Source organism: Mesoplodon mirus (assembly GCF_964341445.2).
Source record: "Mesoplodon mirus genome assembly, chromosome: 5".
Lineage (NCBI taxonomy): Eukaryota > Metazoa > Chordata > Mammalia > Artiodactyla > Ziphiidae > Mesoplodon > Mesoplodon mirus.
In genome coordinates this window covers 44,909,635-44,937,245 of record NC_138980.1, presented here as the reverse complement: position 1 = coordinate 44,937,245, position 27,611 = coordinate 44,909,635, and the positions used below count along the sequence as shown (strand labels likewise).

At 52.5% G+C, this 27,611-nt stretch overlaps 2 protein-coding genes across 4 annotated transcripts in view; both read left to right on the top strand.

Annotated features, from left to right (window-relative positions):
- Positions 1-15,263, top strand: part of SLC27A1 (solute carrier family 27 member 1) — a 30,901-nt gene extending 15,638 nt beyond the window's left edge. The window contains exons 3-13 of one of the 3 annotated variants that reach the window (XM_082621392.1): positions 1,557-1,951; positions 2,078-2,239; positions 2,335-2,404; positions 3,158-3,249; positions 3,326-3,435; positions 10,088-10,297; positions 11,450-11,576; positions 11,666-11,803; positions 11,876-12,040; positions 12,444-12,590; positions 13,839-15,263. In XM_082621392.1, coding sequence (XP_082477518.1) covers positions 1,557-1,951; positions 2,078-2,239; positions 2,335-2,404; positions 3,158-3,249; positions 3,326-3,435; positions 10,088-10,297; positions 11,450-11,576; positions 11,666-11,803; positions 11,876-12,040; positions 12,444-12,590; positions 13,839-13,996 — 1,774 coding nt within the window. In that variant the 3' untranslated portion in view covers positions 13,997-15,263. Of the gene's footprint in view, positions 1-1,556; positions 1,952-2,077; positions 2,240-2,334; positions 2,405-3,133; positions 3,250-3,325; positions 3,436-10,087; positions 10,298-11,449; positions 11,577-11,665; positions 11,804-11,875; positions 12,041-12,443; positions 12,591-13,838 lie in introns of all 3 variants that reach the window. The other 2 variants (XM_082621391.1, XM_082621393.1) reach the window with 2 other exon arrangements.
- Positions 15,264-20,727: 5,464 nt separating this feature from the next.
- PGLS (6-phosphogluconolactonase) lies at positions 20,728-26,628 on the top strand. The gene is made up of 5 exons (XM_082621851.1): positions 20,728-21,072; positions 24,604-24,711; positions 25,169-25,270; positions 25,572-25,712; positions 26,273-26,628. The coding sequence occupies exons 1-5, from the start codon at positions 20,785-20,787 to the stop codon at positions 26,408-26,410; spliced, it is 777 nt and encodes a 258-aa protein (XP_082477977.1). The 5' UTR covers positions 20,728-20,784; the 3' UTR covers positions 26,411-26,628.
- The last annotated feature ends 983 nt before the right edge of the window (positions 26,629-27,611 follow it).

Sequence of the window (27,611 nt, the reverse complement as noted above, 5' to 3'; positions counted from 1 at the left end):
AAAAAAAAAAAAAAAAAAAATCTGTGTTAAAAACGTTTTACTATGGAAAATTTCAAGCTTACAGAGGTAGAGAGAATAATGTAATAAACCCATGTGCCCATCCCCCAGCTTCCGTGATCTTCATATGATTGTTTTCTCATCTCCACCCACTTCCTCCTCTGTCTGAATCTCAGTGGCACATCTTTCTATCTGTTAGTTTTCCAGGGTGTACATCTGGAAGGTAAGGACTCCTGTTTTTAACCTTGCCACAGACAGTCTTCATGAGTTTAATTCATTCATTCATTTTTATTGTAGTAAAATGCATATAATATAAAATTTACCATTAGCGACATTGAGTACATTCACAGTGTTGTGCAACCATCAGCTCTATCTAGCTCCAGAACATTTCCATCACCCCAGAAGGAAACCCTGTCCCCATTAGCAGTTACTCCCCATTCCCCCTCCCCCAGCTCCTAGTAACCACCAATCTGCTCTGTCTTCATGGGTTGTTTTTGAGATGTAATTTACATATAATAAAATGCACCCGTTCTAAGTGTTCATTTAGGATTTGGGGAACCACACCCCGGTAACCTTCCTGGGGGCGGAGTGAGGACCACCTGTCTCAGTCAGGGCAGAGCAAGCTGCTGTAACAAACAGGTCCCCACTTGACAGTGGCTTAACCCAGCACAAAGTTACCTCTCAGAGTCAGGTGGCAGGGCAGGGAGCCAGGTAAAGCCAGAAGACCACTTGTTTCTTGAGCTCCTGCACTGAGAAATTCTAGCTTTCTTGGTTCTGTGATCTAAAGACATTTCTGTTTGCTTAAAACAACACAAACAAGTTCATGTCTCACTCATCTGACAGCCTGGCATCATCAGTGATGGCTACTCATCTCCACAGGGTCATTCAGGAACCTGGCTCCTTCTACTGGGGTTCTATATTCCCCTGGGGCCTCTGATCCCCTTGTCTCTACTAGCAGGTGAAGACAGAGGAGCAAGACACCTGCCATCAGGGCCTCTCGCTAGCCTGTCTTCTGGCCTCACCTGGGGCAGAGGCACCTCCTCCCCTGTGTGGGGGCACACGTGCTGGATGGCTCAGCCATCTGTGCCTAGTGCCATTGAGTAACTTGGGAGTGGAACAGCCCCCCCAGCTCAGGGGGTGGACCCCAGGGCCCAGTTGAGGCAGGCAGGGCATGAGGAGTCCAAGCTGGAGGCAGTGGGGGGTCAGCATAGGGCACTCGGGCTGCCCCAGGAGAGAAAAAGGATAGGACGGGGCCTGGCTCCCTCAGGGTCACCAAGCAAGCTGTGGCGGAGGAGGACAGGGTGACTCTGATTTACACTGCATGGCCTGGCCAACTGTGAGAATCCGCCTACTTCTGGGCTGACTGGTAAATGGCCCTTTGCCCTTAGTTTCTCCAAGAGACCCAGCAACCCAAGGGTTCTTATTGAACGCTTGCCCCCCTTGGGAATACAGGGACCTTTTCCTCTGCTTTCTCCACGTGGGGATGCTGAGGCTTGGGGTGGTTTCCTGGAAGCCGGGCAGGACACTCAGTGACACCGTCCCCTCGTCCCCCCTCCCAGCGGCCTCTTCGTGCTGATACGTGTGCGCCTGGAGCTGCGGTGGCACCAGCGCGCCCGCCACACCATCCCGCAGATCTTCCAGGAGGTGGTACGGCGGCAGCCTGAGCACCTGGCGCTGGTGGACGCGGGCAGCGGCGTGTGCTGGACCTTCGCGCAGCTGGACGCCTACTCCAATGCTGTGGCCAACCTATTCTGCCATCTGGGCTACACGCCAGGCGACGTGGTGGCCATCTTCCTGGAGGGCCGGCCTGAGTTTGTGGGGCTGTGGCTGGGTCTGGCCAAGGCGGGCATGGAGGCCGCATTGCTCAATGTTAACCTGCGGCGGGAACCCCTGGTCTTCTGCCTGGGCACCTCGGGTGCCAAGGCCCTGGTCTTCGGACAGGAGCTGGCAGCGGGTGAGGCTGGGTGTGGGCAGCATCTCGGTGGGGGCCTGGGGCCGCCCAGGGCAGGGAGATGGTGCTTCCCCGGCCCTGGGAGGGGACCTGCCCATCCTTGACCATGACATATGTTTTGGGCCGCAGTGGTGGCCGAGGTGAGTGGACAGCTGGGCAAGAGCCTGGTCAAGTTCTGTTCTGGAGACTTGGGTCCCGAGGGTGTCTTGCCGGACACCCAGCTCCTGGACCCGCTGCTGAAGGAGGCCTCCACAGCCCCCCTAGCTCAGCCCCCTGGCAAGGGCATGGATGGTGAGTCCAGGTGGGATCCCCCCTGCCGATGCCCACCCAGTCCCCTCGTCCCCCTCACGCCAGCCTCCGGTCCCCAACACCCACATCTCTCTTAGATCGACTCTTCTACATCTACACGTCAGGGACCACGGGGCTGCCCAAGGCTGCCATCGTCGTACACAGCAGGTGAGGGGCCCGTGGGCATTGCCCCCAGCGCAGGAGAGCCACTCCAGGTCCTCTCTACAGCCTGATCCCCCCGACCCCCAGCTCCTGTTGGGGTCTTGTGGGCATCTTGATACCAACTGGGTAAAACCCACAGCCCATCTCAGGACACCGTGCTGCCCTCTGCCCCTCCTCAGTCTCCTCCTGTCCCCACTCCTGCCCCCTATGGTCTGTGACCATAGTAAGGTTTAAAATCCTAAATCAGACCTCCTCTGTGCCAGACCTCCCTGTACCCTCCTTGGCCCTCAGAATAAAAGCCGTATTCGTGTTGTGCAGCACCCGCCACTTCTCTGATGTCATTTTCCTCCTCTCCACCTCTCGCTCGCTCCCTCCTCGACCCCTCACACTTCCTCAAACCTGCCAGACTCCTTCTGGCCTCAGGACCTTTGCATATGCTCTGCGCTTCACCTGGGTGCCCTTCCCTAGCTCACCCTACAGCTCCTTCTTGCCGGGCCTTAGCTCATGTGTCACCTCCCCAGGCAGGTTACCCCACCCTCCCTGGCTTTGTCCCCTTCAGCCTCTCTCTGTCCCTTTGCTCTATCATATCCCTCGTGGCAGCAAGCACCATTTTCTTTATTTGTTGCATGTTCCTCTCCTGCCAGCCTATAAGGCCCCTATGAGCTGGTATGGCTCTGCCTCAGTATGCAGCTCACTCCCCCAACTCCATGCTTTTTTCGGGGGTGTGGGTCCCAGCCCCTGCACTCCCTGCCCCTGCAGGTACTACCGCATAGCGGCATTTACCCACCACTCCTACAGCATTCAGGCGGCAGATGTGCTCTACGACTGTCTGCCCCTGTACCACTCGGCAGGTACCACAACCACGGAAGCTCGGGCGGGGGAGGGGGCGGGGGATTGGGGACCCCTCATCGAGTCCACTCTCTGCAGGGAACATCGTTGGCGTGGGTCAGTGTCTCATCTACGGGCTGACTGTGGTCCTCCGCAAGAAGTTTTCAGCCAGCCGATTCTGGGATGACTGCATCAAGTACAACTGCACGGTCAGGCCCCGCCCCCTCTCACACCTCCAGCCCTCCGCCCACCCTTCCAAGTATATGGCTCTGAATGGCTACCTCCCAGGGACTCGGTGGGGTTGGGAGTGGGTAGTCAGTGCTTCTGTGCTCAAGGCCCAGACCGAGGCTAAACCTTCAACATGTAAACTCATTGGAACCTCACAGCTGCTTGGGGGCGGGCAAAGGCCTCATACCCATTTTGTAGGTGGAGAAACTGAGGCTTTTAATGCAGCTGGGATTGGACACAGACTGCCTGAGATCCTTAAGGTGCTGCCTTCCCTACTCCCTGTGCCCCTAAGGTCTTCCCTGCTGGTGGCTGCAGGGAAATGGGTGCAGTCACCGCGCTGCGCTGGTTAAGGCCACAAAGCCCAGGGCTTCCTGGTGGGATAAGCATGAAGCAGAGGTGGAGGGCATCCACTGTCCTGCAGAGCAGGTAGGGGTTAAGACAAATCCCTTCCTCTCCTCTCCCCTCCACAATGAGAGGAGAGCAGGCCGAGGATTTCAGTGCTGTGATGGGGGTGGAAATACAGGTGCCTAGTACCTTCCTCCAGGTGGAAGAAGGAGTGAGGAGGGGAGGGAAGGGGGTGTGTCCAGGGACTGGCAAATTGGCAGGTGCTGACCCCACCTTGAAGAGGTGGGGCCCAGAGACATTCAGCCACTTGCCCAGATCACACAGCTGGACAGGGTGGGGGCTCTGGGCCGGGCATCCTAGGGGATCCCTCGGGGCGATGACTCTGCCCTGCTGTGCTTTTGAGGATTTTATGTTCTGCTTGGGGTGGTGGGGGGTGGTCTGGGGAAAACTGCTAATCTGAATCTTGAAATAGAAGACAGTTTGTTTATTAACTTAACTCTTGAGAGTTGCAAATATACATAAATGTGGACAGAAAAGTTTAGGGGATTCCCAGGTATCCATCACTCGGCTCCAGAGGACATCAGATACCCCGTCCTACCCCCTCCACTCCCCCAGCACATCCCTCCTTCTGTGTTGTTGTGAAGCAGCCCCAGATAGCAGCGTGTTTCCTGCATAGATATGTCAGTAAAACTTCTGAAAGATGAGGATTGGTCTTTTTTTTTTTTCAATTGAGGTGAAATTCACATAAGATTAGCTTTTTTTTTGGTTTTCAATTTTTGAACTATTTAGTTTTATTTATTTATTTATTTATTTATTGGCCACACCTCACAGCATGCAGAATCTTAGTTCCCCAACCAGGGATGGAACCCATGCCCCCTGCAGTGGAAGGGTGGAGTCTTAACCACTGGATCGCCAGGGAAGTCCCCAAGATTAGCTGTTTTGAAGTGGATACTTCAGTGGAACTTAGTCCATTTACAGTGTTGTACAGTGACCACCTCTTTGTAGTTCCAGAACATTTCCATCACCCCCAAAAGGACATGCTGTCCCCACTGGCAGTCATTCCCCATTCCCCTTCCCCCAGCCCCTGGCAACCATGAATCTGCTTTCTGTCTCTATGGGTTTGCCTGTTCTGGACATTTCTTATAAACGGGATATCTGTGTGGACTTTTGTGTCTGGTGAGGGCTGTTTTTAAAACAAAAGATTTGGGACTTCCCTGGTGGAGCATTGGTTAAGAATCCGCCTGCCAATGCAGAGGACTTGGGTTCGATCCCTGGTCCGGGAAGATCCCACATGCCACGGGGCAACTAAGCCCGTGCACCACAACTACTGAGCCTGCGCTCTAGAGCCCGGGAGCCACAGCTACTGAACCTGCGTGCCACAACTACTGAAGCCCGCGCGCCTAGAGCCCGTGCTCCACAACAAGAGAAGCCACCGCAATGAGGAGCCCGTGCACTGCAACAAAGAGTAGCCCCCGCTCACCGCAACTAGAGAAAACCCCCACACAGCAATGAAGACCCAACACAGCCAAAAATAAATAAATTAATTAATTAAAAAGAAATGAAACAAAAGATTTGAAAGCAGGGTCTCAAAGAGATATTTGTACACCCATGTTCATAGCAGATTATTCACAATAAATAAAACATGGAAGCAATCCAAGTGTTCATCAACAGAATGAATGGATAAGCAAAATGTGGTTCATCCCTACAGTGGATTATTATTCAGCCTTAAAAAGGAAGGAAGTTCTGACGCAGGCTACAACATGGATGACCATTGAGGACATTATGCTGAATGAAATAAGCCAATCACAAAAAGACAAATACTGCATGATTCCACTTATATTAGGTACTCACAGTAGCCAAAATCATGGACAGAAAGTAGGATGTAGTTGCCAAGGCCAGGGGAGGGGGGAATGGGGAGTTTGTGTTTACTGGGTATAGAGTTTCAGATTTACAAGGTAAAAATATTTTTGTGGGGGAATTCCCTGGCTTTCCAGTGGTTAGGACCCGGTACTCTCACTGCTGAGGGACCGGGTTCTATCCCTGGTGAGGGAACTAAAATCTCAGAAGTCGCGTGGTGTGGCCAAAAAAAAAAAAAAAAAATTTATGGGGATGGATAGTGGTGATGGCTGCTCAACAATGTGAATGTATTTAATACACTGAACTGTACACTTAAAAATGGCTAAGATGGAAAAGAAATGGCTAAGATGGTAAATTTTATATTGTGTGTATTTTACCCCAATAAAAGAAAGAGTAAAAATGAAGGAAAAAACTCCACAAACATATAACCTCAGTATCATTATCACAGCCAAAAAGTGCCAGTGATTTCTCAGTTATCAGGAATCCGGACAATGGCCTGATCCCCAGTGTTTTACCATGTCAAAATATGGGGTTTTTTTGTTTCTGTATTTTTTTTAAAAATCAGTTTTTAGGTAAGACCCACACATTGCAACTAGTTGATGTTTCTTATAAGAATCCTTTTATCTGTAGGTGCCCCTTGTCTCTCCCTCATTCTCTTCCCACCCCTCCTTGTAATTTATTTATTGAAGAAATGAAGTTTGGCCTGTAGTGTTTTCCCAGTCTGGGTATTGCTGGGAGGTCCTTTGACATGCTTCTCTCTCCCTGGCACTTCCTGTACCTTGGGAGTAGGGTCAAGCATAGTGGGGGTTTTTTGTTGTTTTGTTTTTTTAACTACTTTTTAAAATTGACATATAGTTAATTTATACAATGTTGTGTTAGTTTCAGGTATACAGCAAAATGATTCAGTTATATATATATATAAACATTATAGATATATATATTCTTTTTCAGATTATTTTCCATTTTCCATTATAGATTATTACAAGATATTGAATATAGTTCCCTGTGCTATACAGTAGGTCCTGTTGTTTATTTTATATATAGTAGTATATATATGTTAATCCCAGACTCCTAATTTATCTCTCCCACCCATCCCCTTTGGTAACCTTAAGTTTGTTTTCTATGTCTGTGAGTCTATTTCTGTTTCATAAACAAGTTCATTTCTATCATTTTAAAAGATTCCACATAGATGTGATATCATATGATACTTGTCTTTCTCTGTTTGACTTACTTCATTTTATATGATAATCTCTAGGTCGGTCCATGTTGCTGTAAATGGCATTATTTCATCCTTTTTTATGGCTGAGTAATATTCCATTGTATGTATGTGTACCCCATCTTCTTTATCCATTCCTCTGTCAGTGGACACTTAGGTTGCTTCCATGTTTTGGCTACTGTAAATAGTGCTGCTATGAACATTGGGGTGCATGTATCTTTTCAAGTTAAGAGTTTTGTCCAGATATATGCCCAGGAGTTGGACTGCAGGATCATATGGTAACTCTATTTTTAGTTTTTTGAGGAATCTCTATACTGTTCTCCATAGTGGAAGCACAGCATCTCTCAACCACAGCAGTGTGGGTATTTGGAGCTGCATCTTTCTCTGTGATGAGGGCTGTCCTGTGCACTGTAGGTTATTTAACAGCATTTCTGGCCTAAAATCACTGGATGCCACTAGCACCCCACCTCCCAACTGTGATAATTAAAAACGTTTCCAGACGTTGTCAGGTGTCTTGACTGTGGTTGAGAACCACTGATCTAGATATTTCATCGCTTCAAGTTCTACTTTTTTGGCAAGGGTTCCCTGTGGGTGATGTCATGTCCTCCACCAGGAGGCCTGTGGTGTCTGGCTGTCCCTCTCTTTGTCTTTGACGTGCTGTGTTGCATCGGGCTTTGTTCACTGTCTCCGGGCCCCTGAAATTCCATTCTGTTTCCTTGAAGGGGTATTTCTGTGACCAAGAGAAGGCACTGAGGGGCTCTTTAAGGAGTAGAGGATGGAATCCTCAAAGGTCAAGTTTAACAAGGATGCCAAAAAGACTTAGGAGTGTGCGTTTGGGTTTAGAAATCCCATCTCATGGCTGGCTGTAGGATGGGGGAAACTGCGTGGCTGTTTTATTTGCAGCAGTGGGCATGGCCCAGAGCAACTGCCCAGCCGTCCTCATGGGAGGCAGCAGGCTGTAATCCAGAACTCTCCCCTTTTTTAGCGCATAAAGCAGATGGGTAGGCGATAGGTAAGTCAGCCCATCATCCATCCACGGGTGTATAGTTCCTGTGTCTCCCCATACCCACTTGGGTGTGTACATTGGGTGTACGAGGTCACCCTGACTCGGGAGTTGTAGTGGGGGTCCCACGTTGACAATTCACTGCCAGCTTCTGTCCAGGTGCTGCCCTGCAGGCAGGAGGTCTTGGCTGGGGCACCTGGTGTCTGCCTCTCTGAGCTAACCTGAGTTGTCTTCCCTTCAGCCCTGGGTCTGTCCGAGGGTCCAGGCCAGAGTAAAGATCAGCTGTTTGGCTCTCAGTACGTAGATGTGGCCTCAGGGCCACAGGGTCACTGAAACCTTCAGCTGCCTCAACTGTGGCTGTGTTGTCCCTTCCCCAGCCTGGTTTCTGAAGAGGACAGCTACGAGCTGCTCAGAGTGTGGCTGCGTCTACCTGTGATGGTCCGGAGGGCAGCTATGTATTTAGGCAGGACTTTGTCAGTTGACAGGTTAAACCAAAACCCTAAACCCAGCCCTAACCTAAATTCTGGCTTTCTTGAGGAAAGGGATTTGTTGGCTTATGGAACCGAGGAGGCCACATGGTGGACAGCTTCAGGCACACCTTGATCAAGGAGGGTCTCTCTCTCTCTCTCTCTATTTCTTGTTTTCCTCTTGTTTTCTTCTTTCCTTAGTGGGTGGCTTCCTCCCCACCCTGCTTCTCCAGGATTGTTCCCCACAGTTCTAGTTGAGAAAGAGCCTGTCTTCCCACCAGTCCATTAAAAGTCTCAGGGCCTATTCTCATTGGCTTAGCTATGGTCACATGCTTATCCTTGAACCAATCAGTGTCTGGGGATGGACTGGACTGATTGGCCACACTGTATGACTTGTTCTATCCTGGAGATGGGGTGGGCTGGGCCACATCCAAAGCACATGAGGGAGCCTGGGGGCAGAGGGAGAGAAACCATCATGGGCTCTGATCTTGCCTTGCCTGGGGCTTGCTTCCTGGTCAGCAGCTGGTGATCTTGGGCCACCTGTGTCCCCTCTCTGGGTCTCAGTGCCTTCCTCTCCAACATGGAGTCTCAGGAAGATTAAACAGATGAGCTCTCTGCTTGGCTGGTAGTGAGTGCTCAGTGCACTTGTATTTATCAGATACTTATTAAGTCCTGCTCAAGGAATACCTCTCAGTCACGGTGACATTTGAGCCGAGATCTGAGGACCCAGGTGCATCTGGGGGAAGAGTGTTCTAGGCAGAGGGCACAGTATGTGCAAAGGCCCTGAGGAGGAGACCCACGTGGCAGAGCCGAGTGAGCATAGGAGTCAGAAGGAGAGGGGGCAGTGAGGGCGGCAGGGCCAGATGGAATTGATCACAGGTCGAATTTTGTGCTTCATCTAGTGAGTACTTTGAAGCTGTACTGATTGCCATGGTGGTTAATTCTGAACATGTAACTGCTTCATTGAGACTCTGGAGCCACGATGCCCAGATACATATCAAATTTTACCACATTATCAGCCTTGGTGGTTACTTACTGTCTGTGAACCTCAGTTTCTCCATCTGTAAAATGGGGAGGGTATCATTAAGAAGCCGTCCTGGAGATGAGGACTCAAGGGCACCTGGGGTATCTGGGACTTGACCCCAGGGGGTGGAGCCACAAGACAGGGAGAGAAGGAGCCCTGGGGGCAGTGCGGGGGGGGCAGTGAGTAGGTGACTCCATGGGCAGCTGGGTCTGTCTGAGGGTCCAGGCCAGGGGCTGGGTCCCTGCTGTGACTTCAGGGAGGCAGCAAAGAGCATGCACCTGAGAGTGGTCCCACCCCAGGATCAGGACTGTGGGCACCCTGAGCTCAGATGGTTGGGGCTCTGGGGGACAGTGTAGAGCACATCGCCTCTGGGCTGAGGGTTGCCCTGTGGAGTGTCAACGCCACGGCTCACCTTCCTGCCTGCGTGCACCACACGTGGTGTCCCCAGAAAGCAGCAGAGGGGATAGAGGGACTGCTGGAGGGGCATGGGGGATGTGATGCATCCACTCAGATGGAAGGCGTGTTGGGGATTGAGGGAATGGATAGGCCTGGTCTGTTTCCTTGCTATTATCATCTTTAAGGCCGTTTTGTTCCTAGCACCCAGGTTGGAGTGGGGGAGGTCGCTGGGTCTGGGGGTCTCTGGCCCGCGGCAGCCTCCGCCCCCAGCTGGCTCCTCTCTGCTCCAGCGCAGGCGCCCACTGCTCGCTTCCCACCCACCTAGGTGGTCCAGTACATTGGGGAGATCTGCCGCTACCTGCTGAAACAGCCGGTGAGCGAGGCAGAAGGGCGGCACAGCGTGCGCTTGGCGGTGGGCAACGGGCTGCGGCCAGCCATCTGGGAGGAGTTCACGGAGCGCTTCGGCGTGCGCCAGGTCGGCGAGTTCTACGGAGCCACCGAGTGCAACTGCAGCATCGCCAACATGGACGGGAAGGTGGGCGCAGGCGGGGCGGCCCGGGCAGGTCTCGGGGCTCAGGGATCGATGCTACCTATGCCTCGCCGGCCCCGTGTCCCCAAAGAACAGCCTGGATTGTGGTGGGCAGCTCGGCCAGGGCACTTGGCTGCTTTCTTCTGGCTTGCCCAGTCATGTGACTGTCACCCCTGAGTTCAAATTCACAGCGTGACTGCGTTGCCCTGGGCAAGCGCCTCAGCCTTTCTGAGCCTCAATTTGTAGCAGTGGAGGTGGCAGGGGAGAGCAGGGCTCTGGGGGATCCAGGGCCAGAAATGGGGTGCTGATCTCCTCATACTGGGCAAGTCACTCAGACTCCTTGGGTCTTCGTTTCCTTATCTGTAAATGGGGTTAACAACTTATTAGGTTTGTCCTAATCACCCAACAACATGAGCTCAGCACAGCACCCCTTCCCCGTGCAGTAGGCACTCTGCAAACAGATGCTTTTATGATCAACAACTATTATCTCCACTCTGCCCTCTCAGGACCCTCCTTCTCCCTTATTAAGCCCTTCCCATCCAAAGTCAGGAACAGAGAATGAGAAGAATAATACATCGCCCTAGGGGGTAGGGGTTCTTTCTGTCTCTCGCTGCTGGGTCCCCAGCACCTGAGGACAAGGCACAGTCCCCACCACGCACATCTGTTGAATGGACAGCCCCAGAGCACACTCTGGCCGTACCAGCAGAGGTTGCCGCTCTAACAAATATACCCAACCGTGTGCAGCGGCAGAAACCCATTAGACAGGCCTTTCTGCTCATAGAACTGAGCCAGGCAGGGTGACATGCAGTGGGCAGCGGGCAGAAGCTCTGCCAGTGTCCCTACATGGCTTCAGGATCACTTTGGCCATCCACTTCCTGCCAGCCTGGAAAGTTTTAAGGACCAGGAAGTGGTGGCCGGTTGGCAGGTCTCCTCACATGACTGCAAGGGAGGCTGGGAAGGTGGGAGAGGGGGCATGATTCCTGGCAGGATGCTGCACTTAATACCCCCCTCTTTCAGATCATCCAAGGTCACAGAGTTGGGTGACACTAGGAGTGCTAATTCCAGGCCCTGGGGCAGGAGAGGCAAGGTGTATGTGTGTGGGGGGAGGATCCCGTGTCACCCTGGGGCTCCTCGTTGACTCGGCTGGCCGCATCCCAGGTCGGCTCCTGTGGCTTCAACAGCCGCATCCTGCCCAATGTGTACCCCATCCGACTGGTGAAGGTCAATGAGGACACCATGGAACCACTGCGGGATGCCCAGGGCCTCTGTATCCCATGCCAGGCCGGTGAGCAGGGTCCTGCCTAGTCCCCCGGGGAGCTGGGGCCCCCCACCTCCTGCCCGCCCAGCACAGCCTGAGCGCTGCCTCCTCCCCAGGGGAGCCCGGCCTCCTCGTGGGCCAGATCAACCAGCAGGACCCGCTGCGTCGCTTCGATGGCTACATCAGCGAGAGTGCCACGAGCAGGAAGATCACCCACAGTGTCTTCCGCAAGGGTGACAGCGCCTACCTCTCAGGTGTGCAGACCCTGGGGGATGGCTGTAGGGATGGCAGGTTGCCATCTTACCTCCCCCTCTCCTCTCTGCCAGGTGACGTGCTGGTGATGGATGAGCTGGGCTATATGTACTTCCGGGACCGCAGCGGGGACACCTTCCGCTGGCGTGGGGAGAACGTCTCCACCACTGAGGTGGAGGGCGTGCTGAGTCGCCTGCTGGGCCAGAGAGATGTGGCCGTGTACGGGGTGGCCGTGCCAGGCAAGCTGGGGGCTCTGAGGGTGGTTCTAGGGTCCTGGGAGCAGCCCCAGAGGAGCCCAGCCAGGAGGAGCTTGGAGGTACAGGTACCCTTGTAGGCAGGACCTAAAGCAGTGCACAACCTGGACAACTGCACCCGACAGGGTGGCGGCCTGGATCTGGAATCTCTCCTCATGCCTGATGTTGAGCCTCAGTTTCCTCATCCAGAAAATGGGCTAATGAAATCAGCCGTGGCTCAGGGCTGCAGGGAGTGCAGCAGGAGCTCCATAAAATGTTTGTTGCTTTGGTGAGCATTATTCCAGGTGGAAGGGACTGGAGATCAGAAGCCAGGGGCCACCATTGGAGGGTGGATCTGGTCCCATGAAGGGGCAAAGGGTGGTGGTCTCAGCCAAACCTCTGTCTCCAGGGGTGGAGGGCAAAGCAGGCATGGCAGCCATTGCGGACCCCCACGGCCAGCTCAGCCCCAATGCCCTGTACCAGGAGCTGCAGAAGGTGCTGGCGCCCTACGCACGGCCCATCTTCCTGCGCCTCCTGCCCCAGGTGGACACCACAGGTGCGTCCCCCTGTCTCTTCGTGTATCCATCTGTCTGTTAGTTCCTCAGTCATTTACTTATTTGTCCTAGTTCAGTCCCTGTGCCAGGTCCGACGTAATGGTTCATGGCCAGCCGGCACTGTGGGCTAAGCCCTTTTCTTGTTTTATTTACATACTTATTTCTTTCCATTTCTCACTCCCACTCCCACTGGGTATCCTGCAGTGTTTGGTGCATTTCTTCATATTCAGCATGTTTTCTGATGACTAGGAAATTTGAGCAAATCGTCTCACACCTCTGAGGTTTCCTCTGCTGTAAATCACCCTCTTCTGCGTATCTTTGACCGTCTTTGTGCTGCCTCATCTTTCTTTGTGATTTATGGGAATTTCCCGTAATAGTCTAGATGTTAATTCCTTAGCGGTTTCAGACCTTCTAAATCTCTTCTGTTTTGGAATCTGTTAACTCTGTCCATGGTGCCCTTTATTGAAAAGAAGCCTCTAATTTTGATACAAACTTCAACACCACCACCACTACCACCTCTGATTTTTCAGTTTTGTGGTTTGTGCTTTTGGAAGGCAGCTATGCTCACCACTCTGCCACCAAGGCACACGTGTGTGCTTTTGAAGTTTCATTTGAAAAGAAAAAAAACCTTCCCAACTCTAGAGCACACAGGGATTCTCCCTCCATATTTTTCTACCAACCCTAACCCTGTCTTTCACAAAACCCTTCTTTAATAGTCTACCTCAGGGAGTACAAACTTTTCCTTAAAGTCCCAGATAGTAAATATTTTCAGTTGCGGGCCACAGCCTCTGCAGCAATAATTCAGCTTTGCAGCTGTAGGGCAAAAGCAACAGTAAACAGTGTGTACGTGAATGGGCGTGGCCCACCTCCTATGGTGGGCCGAATCTGGCCCATGGGGTGGGCCATGGGCCTATAAGTTGCTGACCCCTGACCTACTGTGTGACAGAGCCAGCCCTGTCGCCTTCTTGGTCTTGTGGGGGGGGGGGTCGGCACGTGACCAGGCAGGGGGTACGCAGAGTTTCAGGCCATGATGAGGGTGGTCAGGGAGGCCTCTCTGGAGGAGAGGGCATGAAGCTGAGATCCAAAGGCCAGGGGGGAATCAGGCAGGCAAAATGGGGAAGAATGGTCCTAGCAGAGGCCTCTTCAGAGGCCTGGAGGTGCAGGACAGGATGGCGAGTTGAGGGGGGGGATTCCTGGAAAGCCCCTGCCGAGTCCCCACCCCACCCCCACTTCCACCCCCATCCCCACAGGCACCTTCAAGATTCAGAAGACAAGGCTGCAGCACGAAGGCTTCGACCCACGCCAGACCTCAGACCGGCTCTTCTTCCTGGACCTGAAGCAGGGCCACTACCTGCCTCTGGATCAGGGTGTCTACACCCGCATCTGTTCGGGCGCCTTCTCCCTCTGACGCTCTTTCTCGGCCCACCAGAGACTTTGCACCAGGCCCAGCAAGCGAGGGGGGCTTGAGCCAGACAGCCCTGCCCTGTCCTGGGGGCAGAGAAACTGGATCCCGGGAGGAGCCTGTATGTCCCGCCTTCACCCTCCTCCTCTCCCCCTCTGGTTGCCCCCTGCCTGTCCTCCACTCCTGTGTCTGTGTGTGTGTCTGTCTCTGCTCCCTGCTTCTCAGCCTCCCTGCTGTCCCTGACTGCCCTCACCTCTCTCCTCCATCTTTCCTCCCCTGCCCTCTTCCTGCCGAAAGTAGAGCGACATTTCATGGGAGCTGGGGTCTGTGCGGAGGCCCAGCTGCCCTGGGGGCCTCCGCGGGTCCTCCCCACTGGGTGGTAAACCCGAGTGGGGCCTCTCCACCTCCCTCTCAGCTGTGCCTTAACAAGGCCCACCCAGCCCAGTCCTCCCTAGGCTGCTGGATTCCCGGACGATGTAGGCCTGCATGAGCTCCAGGCAGGCCCTCCACTCTCCTTGCTGAGCTGAGGAGCCAGGGGTGTCTGCCTGGCCAGCCCGGGGGCAGGGGGTCCTCGGCCAGGGGTGCAGGTCAGCAGGAAATCTCTCCCCAGCCGGGCCAATTGCCTTTTGCACTTCCTGTCCTTGGTGGGTCTCCCTTGCCTTGCCTGCCCTTCCTGATACCCCAGAAACTTCTGGAACTGACTGTGACCACTTGGATGTTTCCCCTGCCCAGATGTCCCTGTTCAGGCATCTCCACGGAGCTTCTGCTGGAGGGGCTCTGAAGATGGCTCTGGGTGGCTGCTCAGCCCACTGCTCAGATGCTTACCCTGGCAGAGGCCTCTTGGGGATCCTACCTGGTGTGGCTGCTGGAGGGACACGGGGGAGTGGCAGCAGTGGGGTTGAGGGAAGCCTCCAGGCCAGGGCTGGCATCTGAGATGGCCTCTTGGACCTCAGGCGTTCCAGCCTATGGAATGTCCCGCTAGCCTTGCTAGTGACAGCTCGGACCCTGGGTTGGTGACATCCCGAGACAACCCTGCCCGGATGGCTCGGACATCCCCATCAGCTTCGTCGATGGCTCAGCCCGGACACCCATCGTGGGACCTGCCACCCAAACTGCCCCTCTGTCCCTCCCTCCGGCAGCACCGTCCCGCACCTAGAACAGCAAGGCCAGTAGCAGGTGACCCCATGCTGTTTTGCATGGGCCTTTCTAAGCACTGAGATTTTGTTTCCTAGCTGAATTTAAGAAATAAACCTGCAGAGTGTCTGGTGCCTGATGGGAGCTCAGTCACTCACCGTTTGTCCCCACATGGCCCAGAACCCTGTGAGTTTCAGGCCCCTCACCGGGGAACACACAGTCACCAGACATGAGCAAAACACACTCAGCCTTTACTTACAGCTCCTGTTGCCTCTTCTCCAACCTGCAAGGCTTCAGGGGTCTGGGGATGGGGGGCGGGGGGGGCACATGGGTGAGCATTCTCGCCACCTCCCTGCAGCCTCTGGGTCCTCCCGTAGCCCCGTGCTGACCTTGGTGGTCCCGGGAGAGGGACGGCCTATCTGCCTGTGGGTTCCAGCAGGTGCACAGGATGGCCAGGGACAGGGGGTGTGTCCTGGCATGTCCAGCTGCCCCAGGAAGGGAGGCCCTCTGTGTGTGGGGTCAGCACATAAGGCCATAGCTCTGGGTGAGAACCACTGAGCCTGCAAGGGTAGCTGTCTGAGATAGGATTTGAACCCAGGACATTGAGCTCCAGAGTTCATACTCTCAGCTCCCACCTTCAGCTGTCCCCCCTCCAGAATTATAATGTCTGTCTCGTCTCCACTTCAAGGGACAGAGGAAGAAAGTCTTATGACAATGGAGCATTTGCTAGGAGGGGGCACCCGGGGGGCGACCCTGGGGTTGGATGGGGGGTGGATGAGTCCTCGGCCAGCTCAAGGATGGATGAACCATTGATGTGTGGAGCTGGTCCTTGGCTGCCCACAGTGCAAGGAGGGGGCTGTAAGGTATAGCCTCTGAGATGCCCAGTGAGGTTGGGAGAAGGATCTGTTGCTGGTGGGGATGGAGCTTCCCTGGTGTGCTGATAAGCAAGTGCATTCTGGGTAACATCCCTTCAGACATCCAACCACCTCCAAAGGTATCATCATGGTCCCCGTTGTACCAATGAGGAAACTGAAGGCACAGGGAGGGGAATGAACTCATTGTCAGGGGCTCTGGTGAGAAAGTGGCCCAGTGGGGACCTTTCTCATTGCAAAGCCTGTGACGCTAGTTGCAGCAGTGTAAGAAGTTCTCTCCAGACCAGCAAGAAAATAATCCTGATGTCTCTTAGTGTCAGGGTCTGCGTTTGTTTGCTTTTAAAAATTAATAGGGGACTTCCCTGGTGGCGTAATGGTTAAGAATCTGCCTACCAATGCAGGCAACACGGGTTCAACCCCTGGTTCGGGAAGATCCCACATGCTGTGGAGGAACTAAGCCCGTGCGCCACAACTACTGAGCCTGCGCTTTAGGGCCCGTGCTCCGCAACAAGAGATGCCACCACAATGAGAAGCCTGCGCACCGCAATGAGAAGCCTGCGCACCGCAATGAAGAGTAGTCACGGCTCGCTGCAACTAGAGAAAGCCCGCGTGCAGCAACGAAGACCCAACGCAGCCAAAAATAAATAAACATTAAAAAATAATAAAATTAATAGATTTTACTTATTAGGGCAGTTTTAAGTTTACAGGAAGATGAGCGGAAAATACAGAGTTCCCATATACCCTCTCACCTCTGCGCCACTGTTTCCACTATAATTAACATCTGGCATTAGTGGGCTACATTTGTTACACTTGACGAGCTAATGTAGATACATTATTATTAAGCCAAGTCTGCAGTTTACGTTAGGGTTCGCTCTGTTATACATTCTGTGGGTTTCAACAAATGCATAAAGACATGCATCCACTGTTACAGTATCACAAAGAATAGTTTGTCTTGCCCTAAAATTCCCATGTTCCATCTCTTCATTCCTCCTACCCCAACCCCTGATCTTTTTACTGTCTCCACAGTTTTGCCTTTTCAGAGTGTCATGGACTTGGAATCACAGCATGTATAACGTTTTCAGACAGGCTTCTCTCAGCAAGATGCATTTGATGTTCCTCTATGCCTTCTCGTGGCTTGATAGCTCTGTATTTTTTATACCAAATGAGAAGCTCTGTGACTTGCCCCCGGGACCCTTGGTAAATCAGGAAGAGAGCTAGGGATCTGAAGGCGCTGTGCCCCGAGCCTCTCCTTTTTGGAGGGGCCCTGGAAGGATGTGCACAGAGGGGATGTCTTTGTGATGTGGGAAGAAAAATGCCCCAGCCTGGCGTTGGCAAGTACACTGTGAGAGGCAGGGGCTGAGAAGTGCATGAGGGACCAGGAAGGAGCAGCAGCTGCCTGAGAGGGCACGTGGAGGAGGAGAGTTGGGGGCCAAGAGCTTCCTGAGGACGGACGGCTGCAGGCTGAATCCCTGCCCCACACCCCTTGAGGGTCTCCGTCACTCTGGGGAAGATTCCAGGCTCTGGCTAGCACTGTCATCCTGCAGGCTTTTTCCCTTGGACCACAGATGGTTGTTTCCAGCCTGTGTCTGGCCTCAGCGCCTTCGCTCCTGCTGTCTCATGTGCCTGAATCACTGGTTTATTTTTTAAGTGAGCTATTATTCATATACCGTAAAATGCACCCTCTTAAAATATGCAACTTAGTGGCTTCTAGTATATTCACAAGGTTATGCAACCGTCCCCTCTGTCTAGTTCCAGAATATTTTCATCACCCCAAAAGGAGATCTCATGTCCCTTAGAAGTCACTCCCCGTTCCCCTTCCCCAGCCTCTGGCAAGTACTACTTTCTGTCTCTACGGATATATGTTTTAGACATTTCATAGAAATGAAATCATATAATATGTGGCCTTTGGTGTCTCACTTATTTCACTCAATATGTTTTTAAGATTCATCCAAGTTGTAGCTCATTCCTTTTTATGGCCAAACAATATACCATTGTAAGGAGAGACTACATTTTGTTTAACCACTCACCAGGTGATGGACACTAAGTTATTTCCACATTTTGGCTATCGTGAGTAATGCTGCTGTGACCATTCACACAAAAGTTTTTTGTGAGAACATGTCTTGAATTCTCTTGGGTATAAACGTAGGTGTGGAAGTGCTAGGTCACACGGTAACTCTATGTTTAATCTTTTGAGGAACTGCCAGACTGTTTTCCAAAGTGATTGCATCATTTTATATCCCCACCAGCAGCAGTGTGTGAGTTTCCAATTTCCCACATCCTCATCAGCACTACTTGTTTTATTATTGTAGTCATTCTAGTGGGTATGAAGTGATATCTCATTGTAGTTTTGATTTGCATCTCCCTGAGGGCTAATAAACAGGACATCTTTTCATGTGCTTATTGGCCATTTGGAATCACATTGGTATACCTTCTCTGGAGAAGTGTCTATTCGGACCCTTTGCCCAATTTTTAATTCGGTTGTCTATTTGGAGTTGTAAGAGTTCTTAATATATTCTGTATACTAAACCCTTATAAGATATATGATTTGCAAATTTCTCCCATCCTGTGGGTTGTCTTTTCACTCTTTTGGTAGTATCCTTTGAAACACAGAAGGTTTTCACTTTGATGAAGTCCAGTTTATGTATTTGTCTTTTGTTGCTCGTGCTTTTGGAATCATTGTCTAACCCAAGGACAGAAAGGGTTTTGCATTTGTTTTCTTCTAAGAATTTTTTAGTTTTAGCTCTGACATTCAGGTCTTTGACCCATTTAAATTTTTGTGTATGGCATGAGGTATGGATCTGTAGTCGTTTTCTAGTGCTGCTGTAAAAAATCACCACAAACTTAGTGGCTTAAAATAACACCAATTATTGCTCTGAAGGTGAGAAGTCAGAAATGGATCTTACTTGACTAAAATAAAGGTTTGGCAGGGCTGCATTCCTTCTGGAGCTTCTGAGAGAATCCATTTCCTTGCCTCTTCAGCATTTAGATACTGCCAATATTCCTTGGCTCATGGCCTCTTCCTCCATCTTCAAAGCCAGCAACAGTGGGTTGAATCTTTTTCATGCTGTCAATTCTCTGGTCCTCCTTCTATTTTTAGTGACCTCTGTGAGTACATTATGCTCATCCAGGTAATCTCTTTTAAGGACAGCTGATTAGCAACCTAATTCCATCTGCAACCTTAATTCCCCCCTGCCAAGTCACCTAACATATTCACAGGTTTCGGGAATTACAGTGTGGACACCTTAGCGGGGACCATCTTTCTGCCTACTACAAGGTTCAACTTCATTTTTTTTTTTTTTTTTGCCTGCACCATGCAGCATGTGGGATCTTAGCTCCCCGACCAGGGATCGAACCCATGCCCCCGCGTTGGGAGAAGGGTCTTAACCACTGGACCGCCAGGGAAGTCCCTCAACTTCATTCTTTCACATGTGACTGTCTAATTGTCACACCATTTGTTGAAAAGACTATTCTTTTCCCATTGAATGGTTCTGGCACCCTTGTTGAAGATCCACTGACCAAAGACATACGGTTTGTTGTTGCTGTTTTTCATCTCAGTTCTATTCTATTGATATATATGTCTATCCTTATGTCAATACCACACTGTTTGGTTACTGTAGCTTGTAGTAAGTTTGAAATCAAGAAGTGTGAGTCCTCCAACTTAGTTCTTTTTCCAGATTGGTCGGCTATTCGGGGTCCTTGCAATTCCATGTGAATTTTGGAGTCAGCTTGTCAATATCTACAAAAAAGGCTCTCAGAATTTTAATACGGATTGCATTGTATCTCTAGACCAATTGGGGGAGTGTTGCTATCTTAACAATATGAAATCTTCCAACCCATGAACGTTGGATGTTTTTCCATTTATTTAGATCATCTTTCAACATTTTTCAGCAAAGTTTTATAGTTTTCAGTGTACAAGTCTTGCACCTCTTTTGCTAAATTTATTAAGTATTTTATTCTCGTTGATGCTACTGTAAATGGAATTGTTTTCTTGCTACTTATTTTAAAGATGCACTACCTATGCAAATCTCATTGCACTTACTACACTCTCCTAAACTCTCTGCTTCTGAGACGTGGTCCAGCAGCTTTGACCCACCAGGCCTCCTAACCCCTTCCAGTCCTCCCTGCCCATGTTATTCCCTGAATATTCTATCTTATCAGCCAAGGCCCACTTGCCTCAGTCTGGGAGCGTCTCCAGGCAAGAGCCAGGGTGGAGGACTCTCTAAGTCCTCAGAGAGACACAGAGGTCTCCAGAGAGAATATGCAGGAGAAATTCAACAAGTTATTTTCAGCCCCTACACTGTGCCATAGTTCAGGGGGCTTTGGAGGACTCGGTGAACACAACAAATATCCCTGTCCTCATCAAGTCTATATTTTAATTAAAGAGACGACAAATACCAGCAAGACAAACATAAGTTCAGGAATGCAAAGTCCACCAAAATGCGCCCTCCTCCAGGAAATCACCTCCCTCCACCCGATCCCAGGTCCCCCTCTTCCCGAGCCTGGAAGCTCTGAGCTCCCTTCTCTGGCCCCGCCCTGATACCAGGAGGTTGAGCGCAATTGCACCTGCTCCGCCTGCCGCAGCCCAGGAAAGAGTTCTATGACCGCGCAAAGAATCAATGAGCGTAGCCGGACCGGCCGCCCGACCCGCCGGGATTTCACTCGTGGGACTGCGCATGTGCTACAGGCAGCCGCCCTAAGGCACCGAGAGCTGTGTACCAGGACCAGGCTTCGCGCAGGCGCACTGGCGGCTGCCGGGAGGGCTTCCGCCTCCCTGCCGCCGCCGTCGCCATGGCCGCGCCGGCCCCCGGCCTCATCTCGGTCTTCTCGAGCTCGCAAGAGCTGGGCGCGTCGCTGGCACAACTGGTGGCGCAGCAGGCAGCGTGCTGCCTGGCGGGGGCCCGCGCCCGCTTCACGCTCGGCCTGTCAGGCGGCAGCCTCGTCTCAATGTTGGCCCGCGAGCTGCCCACCGCCGCTGCCCCCGCCGGGCCCGCCAGCCTCGCGCGCTGGACGCTGGGCTTCTGCGACGAGCGCCTCGTGCCCTTCGAGCACGCCGAGAGCACGTACGGCCTCTACCGGGTGAGAGCTACGGGGGCCGCCGGGGGTCACTTTGAGAAGGCCGCGCCCACCGCCTGAACCAGGCTACGGGGGTATTGCAGGGTCACACCGTGCCCACTGCCTCTATCTGGACTGGATCTGGGAATGGTCTGCTGGGTGCCCTGAGGTCCCATCTGGCTGCACCTCCACTGCCACCCGGGTGGAAAGTGGGGACCTTGAAGCCTCTCTTGATGCTTTATCCGGTAGCCAGGTAGAGGGAATGGCATGGGCAAAGGCGTGGAGGTGAAACAGAGTGGCCCATTCCAGGGACCTAGAGAAAGTCAGGCGCCGGAGGCTCGTAGCGTGCAAAGGCAGAGTTAGGGAAGAGCCAGGTAGGAGGGATCTGCTGTGGAACCTGGGCCTCAGATTTCCCATCTGTAACCTGGACGAGTTCTCGATGGTCTCCACACAGCTTGTGGCGCTGATGACTCCGTGACTGGTTATCTTTGGCCTGGGGCCCCAGACTCCTACAGAATCAGGGGACCCCCTGCCCGCCGTTTTACAAGCAGGAAAACTGAGGCTTGGAGGATCTGTGGTCTGAGCTGGGTGCCCACACCTCCCCCCGAGCCCCCCGCGTCTCAGTCAACTCTTCTTGCCATGGATGGAAGAGGAAAACCCACCCAGGGAAGTGTGGGAGGGGCAGGTTTGGCCAGAAGCCTCAGATCGCTCAGGTTCTGTATGTGTTAAGTTCTCTTCACAAAGAAGCTTGAGGTGATGGGTTTTTGTTTGTTTTGGTAATAAGCAGGAAGGTTTACTGATTACCAAGCGCTTTATCCATCATCTCATGAAAACCCACAATAGCCTATGAGGCTGGGGGCTGTTAGTACCTCCATTTCATAGATGGAGAAACTGAGGCCATAAGAGGAGAGTCACCTAGTGACCAGTGATGGAGCCGGGGTATGAACCTGCCTGGCCCAGCCCCCCAGAGAGCACCTGGGACCCATAGCAGGGACAGGGGCCACCCTTAAGTCTGCTTTCCTGTGTGTCTTCCCCCAGAGCCTAATTTAAAAGTGGGCTCTTGTTTCTTTTTACTTTGCGTGACTTTCAAAGACTTTTAATTAGAAAAGCCGACTTGCTCAAGTAACATAATTCTAACAAAACAGTCAAAGAGAAAGTTGCATGGATATTCAATGCGTGTCCATGTATCCAGCACGAGGGACAGGTCCCTCGCAGGGCTCATCGTGGGGCAAGGGGTACCAACACACAGGGCAATAAATAAGGGAAATCCACTCCGAGCCATAACGTAATGCAGTTTGGACAAAAGATAATAGTGTAAGATGGTAGAAAGTGCCAGGGAAGAGGGCGGAGCATCTTTCAGCCAGGATGGTGGGCATTGGGGGGCTCTGAGGAGGTGACGTTTGGGCTGTAACCAGAAGGTGTGAGGAGCCCGCCACAGGTGAGCTGGGGCAGAGGGTAGAGTAGAGGCAAAAGCTGTGCAGTGGGAACAAACGTGGGGCGAGGATTTGCTTCTGCCAGTTCCCCTGTGAGGGGAATCATATTAGTTCCCTGGGCCTGCCGTAACAAAGTACCACCAAATGGGTAACTTAAAACAACAGGCATTGATTCACAGTTCTAGAGGCCAGAAGTCCAAAATCAAGGTGTTTTCAGCAGAGCTATGCTCCCTGCAAAGGCTCTAGGGGAGGAGGCTTCCTTGCCTCTTGCAGTTTCTGGTGGCTCCAGGCGTTTCTTGACTTGTGGCTGCATCACTCCAACCTCTACCTCTGCTTATACATCATCATCTCTGATTTTCTCTTTGTGTCCTCCCCTTATAAGGACACCAGTCATTGGAGTTAGGGCCCATCCTAATGCACTGTGACTTCATCTTAACTAATGACAGCTGCAAAGACCCTCTTTCTAAATAAGGCCACATTCTGAGGTTCTGGGTGGACATGAATTTGGGGGGGCACTAAGCAACCTGGTACAGGGATGCAGAGGTATTCCTCTCCTTGAGGATGGACCCCGGGCACCTTGGGGCTCTCAAAGCGTGAATGTCTCACCCTGTTCTGTGGGCCTTCTGCTGTCCAGGCTGGGAGGATTAGCTGGGGCCACCTTCCCGGGGATGGTTCCTCAGCACCTACAAAGTGTTTAGAGAGAGTCCACCCGATCAACCAGCAGTTCCGCTTCCAGGAACCTGCCCAACCGATGCCCAGCCTTGGGCTCCCTGGAAGCCCAAACTGAGGAGGAGGGAATGGCTCTGACCCTGTGGGGCAGGGCAGCTAAGGAGGGGACTCAGGTGACAGAAATGGGGCACCCGTACTCCATCCGGCTTTGCTCAGTACAATCCCCAAGGGTGTGTATCGATGGGAACCTTGGACAAAGCAGGTCTTTCCAACGATGGATCTGATCGTGCTCCTCCCCAGCTCACACACCCTCCTTGGCTCCCCACTACCCTCAACACAGAGCCCACACTCAGGCCAGCATTCAGGGGGGTCAGCACCATAAGGTCTGGCGGGTTTATCCCATGTCCCTGCCGCCTTCCCCCACTGCTCCAAAAACGATATTGTTTACCTGCTTTTACTTTGTGGTTCAGCTCAGCATTGCCTCAGCTGAGCTAGTCGCTGCCTAAAAGGAGGCACCGAGGTGGGGGTTGCCAGCATCCATCCCAGAGCAGATCCAAGGCCCTGGGGCTCATCTCCACGGGAGAGGGCTAGAGCCCTCTGCCTTGCGGGAGGCCTGATTCCAGGTGCTTCTGCATTAAACCCACGGATCCTAGGTTGGGGTGCCTGCTATGTGCTGGGTACGCTCACCCCATAGTGGCAGCCCAGAAGGGAAGTCAGTGCTTTTCACAATTACATGTCATGCCACCAGGCAGCAGTATGGGGGAGGTGCAGGCAGGGGTGGCTGCTCAGACGAGGCAGCTTGAGGGATGTGTAAGAGTTTCCCAGGCAGGGTCAGCAGCTGGTGTACCCACTGAGGCAGGAAGGTCAGCAGGGCCTCGTGGAGGGCAGAGAGGGGCTAGGTTTTATCCTGAAGGCCAAAGGACCCTGGGGGTTTGTTTGTTTGTTTGTTTACTTTTATTGGAGTATAATTGCTTTACAGTGTTGTGTTAGTTTCCGCTGTACAGCAAAGTGAATCAGCTATACATACACATATATCCCCTCTTTTTTAGATTTCCTTCCCATTTAGGTCACCACAGAGCACTGAGTAGAGTTCCCTGTGCTATACAGTAGGTTCTCATTAGTTATCTATTTTATACATAGTAGCATATATGTGTCAATCCCAATCTCCCAATTCATCCCACACCCACCTTTCCCCACCCTGGGGGTTTAGAAACAAGGCTGTGGTGTGGCCAAACAGGTGCAGGCTGGAGCCAGGAGGCCCCCAAGCACCATGGACTTGAAAGACCCCTGGCGGAATGCCACTGGGATCCACTGGGATCCTCACTCACACAGGAAGTGGGTATAATGACAGTCATGTCCTCACCTGGAGGATCCAGGTAGTCATAGGTGCAAGTCCCATGCCACCACAAACTGTGTGTTTCTGTTGGTGACACTGTGCCTCCATCTGCTGCAGACCCACCTACTCTCCAGGCTGCCGATCCCCGACAGCCAGGTGATCACCATTAACCCCGAGCTGCCCGTGGAGGAGGCAGCTGAGGACTATGCCAAGAAGCTGAGACAGGTGAGTCCCTCGGAGCAGCTGCAGCAAGACCTCATCCATCCGATGGCCTCTCCTAGAGTGCCGGAGCCCGCCTGCTGGGGACACTGTGTGCTTATCACTGGCAGAAACTCTTCCTGGGGGCAGTCAGCAGACCCAGCCTCACCCTGCAGAGCCCCCTTTGAGGATCCCCCCTCTGAGAGGCCACAGCCCTGCCCTGGGGGACCCTAAAGGTGGCCTGGTCTCTGACACCCTGGTAGTGGGCCTGGGTCTTCAAATCTTGGGGACAGTTGTATACCCACACTGTCAGCCAGTTGGACAGTGAAATGTGGAACCTTGTAGATTAGAGTTCCTTTTTTTGCAGGTGAGGCTGAGCATTTCTCACTGGGTTACAACGACTTGTTTTTCTGACAACTGTTTCTTTGTGTCCTCTGCCCCCTTCCCTTACAACTTCTTGGGACTGTCTTCTTTCCTCACCCAGGCATTCCAAGGGGACTCCATCCCGGTTTTTGACCTGCTGATTCTGGGTGTGGGTCCCGATGGCCACACCTGCTCACTCTTCCCAGACCACCCCCTCCTGCAGGTGAGCACACCCACGAAGGCCCTGCTCATGTCTGAGCCCCAGCCTCTGCCATCTGGGGCTTCCAGAGCGCTGGAAGGTGCCTACAGCATGGTGTGAGTCAGCCTCTGCCAACAGGCATGCCCGCTGGGCTTGACCCTTCTGAGCCTCAGTTCACCCATCTTAAAACAGGAACGTTAAATCGAGTACCACAGGATTAGCGGGGCGGGATGGAACGATGGATGGACAATGCTTGGCATGTGTGAGTACTCAAGAGGTCAAGTGACATTGTCCTCCTGTCTCTACCTTGGGCCTCCCTCCCCAGGAGCGGGAGAAGATTGTGGCCCCTATCAGCGACTCCCCGAAGCCACCTCCACAGCGCGTGACCCTCACACTTCCCGTGCTGAACGCAGCTCGAACTATCATCTTTGTGGCAACTGGAGAAGGCAAGGCAGCTGTTCTGAAGGTAACAGCTGAGGGCCCCCTTCCCAAGAAGGTTGTAGGCATAGAATATGGCCCTAGACACTACTGTGCTGAAAGCACGAGATCCCAGGATATTTCAGTAATTCTTGGGTTGAAGGGGAGATGAAAACTGCAAATACAGGCTAGTTAGGAGTTAACAATTATGAAATGAAATGGATGACATGAGGCCAAAACTGCTCAGAGGTAAATTCGTAGCACTTAATGCATATACATATATATTTAATTGTTAAATAGAAAACAATTGAAATAAAGAAATCAAGCACTTTAGAAAGCTGCTTTTGCCCTGTAACAGCAGAGCTGAGTAGTTGCAACAGAGACGGGGTGTGATCTGCAGAGCCAAAATAGTGACTCTCTGGTCTTTGTAGAAGACATGTGCTGACCCCCATATTAAACAGTCAAGATGATAGAAAGGAAGAGACCCCATCCCTCCTGATTGCTTGAAACTAGGACATCCGGATGGGCGATATCACTTCTTGAGGATAGGAGAGGTCCAAGGGTGCTGGGGTGCGGGCAGGGCCCCACGCTCCTGCCCTCTCCACACAGCGCATTTTGGAGGACAAGGAGGAAAACCCGCTCCCCGCCGCCCTGGTCCAGCCCCGCACTGGGAAGCTTTGCTGGTTCCTGGACGAGGCAGCGGCCCGACTCCTGACCGTGCCCTTCGAGAAGCATTCCACCCTGTAACTGGTGCTGAGATGCTACAGCTGGGACCATGCACAACCCGAGTGGCTAGGATCTTCCCAGTCTGGGCCCCGCTGCCAGCCCACTCCAGGCTTAATTTTAGAAAAGCCGAGCGGTGCCACTGGAAGCCGATAGAGTCTGGCCACCAGCCCTGCGCAGGGGCTCAGCCCATGGGCTGTGGCTCTGGGTGACTCAGTTATTAAAAGGAACATCTATTTGAAGTCTCTGCTGTCTCATGATCCTTGGTGGGCAGTGGGACTGTTGGTCCCCGGGTGGAGGGCCTGACCTGCAGCCCTCATCCCAGCACGTGGAGGGCAGGGAAGGGCACCCTGGATGAGTGTCCTGGGGCTGCCATAGCAGAGTACCACAAACCAGGTGGCTTCGAACAACTGAAATTTATTGTCTCACAGTTCATGAGGCCAGGAGTCTAAAATCAAGATGTCAGGAAGGTTACATCCTTCTGGAGGCTCTGCAGGAGAATCTATCCCAGGTATCTCTCCTGGTAGCTGCTGGCAATTCTTGGCCTTCCTTAGCTTATAGACACATCACTCATCTCTGCCTCTGTTGTCACATAGCCTTCTCTTTGTGTGTCTCTCTGTGTCCTGTCCTTTTTTTTTTTTTTTTTTGCGGTACACGGACCTCTCACTGTTGTGGCCTCTGCCGTTGCGGAGCACAGGCTCTGGACGCGCAGGCTCAGCGGCCATGGCTCACGGGCCCAGCCGCTCAGCGGCATGTGGGATCTTCCCGGACCAGGGCACGATCCCGTGTCCCCTGCATCGGCAGGCGGACTCAACCAGTGCGCCACCAGGGAAGCCCTCCTTTTTTTTTTGTCTTGTTTTTTTGTTTGTTTGTTTTCTTGGCCATGCCGCTCAACTTGCAGGATCTCAGTTCCCAGAGCAGGGATTGAACCCAGGCCATGGCAGTGGAAGCCCAGAATCCTAACCACCAGGCCACCAGGGAACTCCCTCTTGTCCTCTTTTTTTATAGATAAGATTTTAAAAAATATTTATTTTATTTATTATTATTTATTTTGGGCTGCATTAGGTCTTCGTTGCTGAGCATGGGCTTTCTCTGGTTGTGGCGAGCGGGGGCTACTCTTTGTTGGAGTGCGTGGGCTTCTCATTGCGGTGGCTTCTCTTTTTGCAAAGCATAGGCTCTAGGCGTGCAGGGTTCAGTAGTTGTGGTGCGCAGGCTCAGTAGTTGT

What these genes read in the sequence shown, in the direction of transcription:
- PGLS (XM_082621851.1), top strand. Translation starts at nt 20,785, where the DNA reads ATGGCCGCGCCGGCCCCCGGCCTCATCTCGGTCTTCTCGAGCTCGCAA. An exon ending in ATGCCAAGAAGCTGAGACAG is followed by an intron (nt 24,712 to 25,168) that starts GTGAGTCCCTCG and finishes TTCCTCACCCAG; the next exon opens with GCATTCCAAGGGGACTCCAT. An exon ending in CAGACCACCCCCTCCTGCAG is followed by an intron (nt 25,271 to 25,571) that starts GTGAGCACACCC and finishes CTCCCTCCCCAG; the next exon opens with GAGCGGGAGAAGATTGTGGC.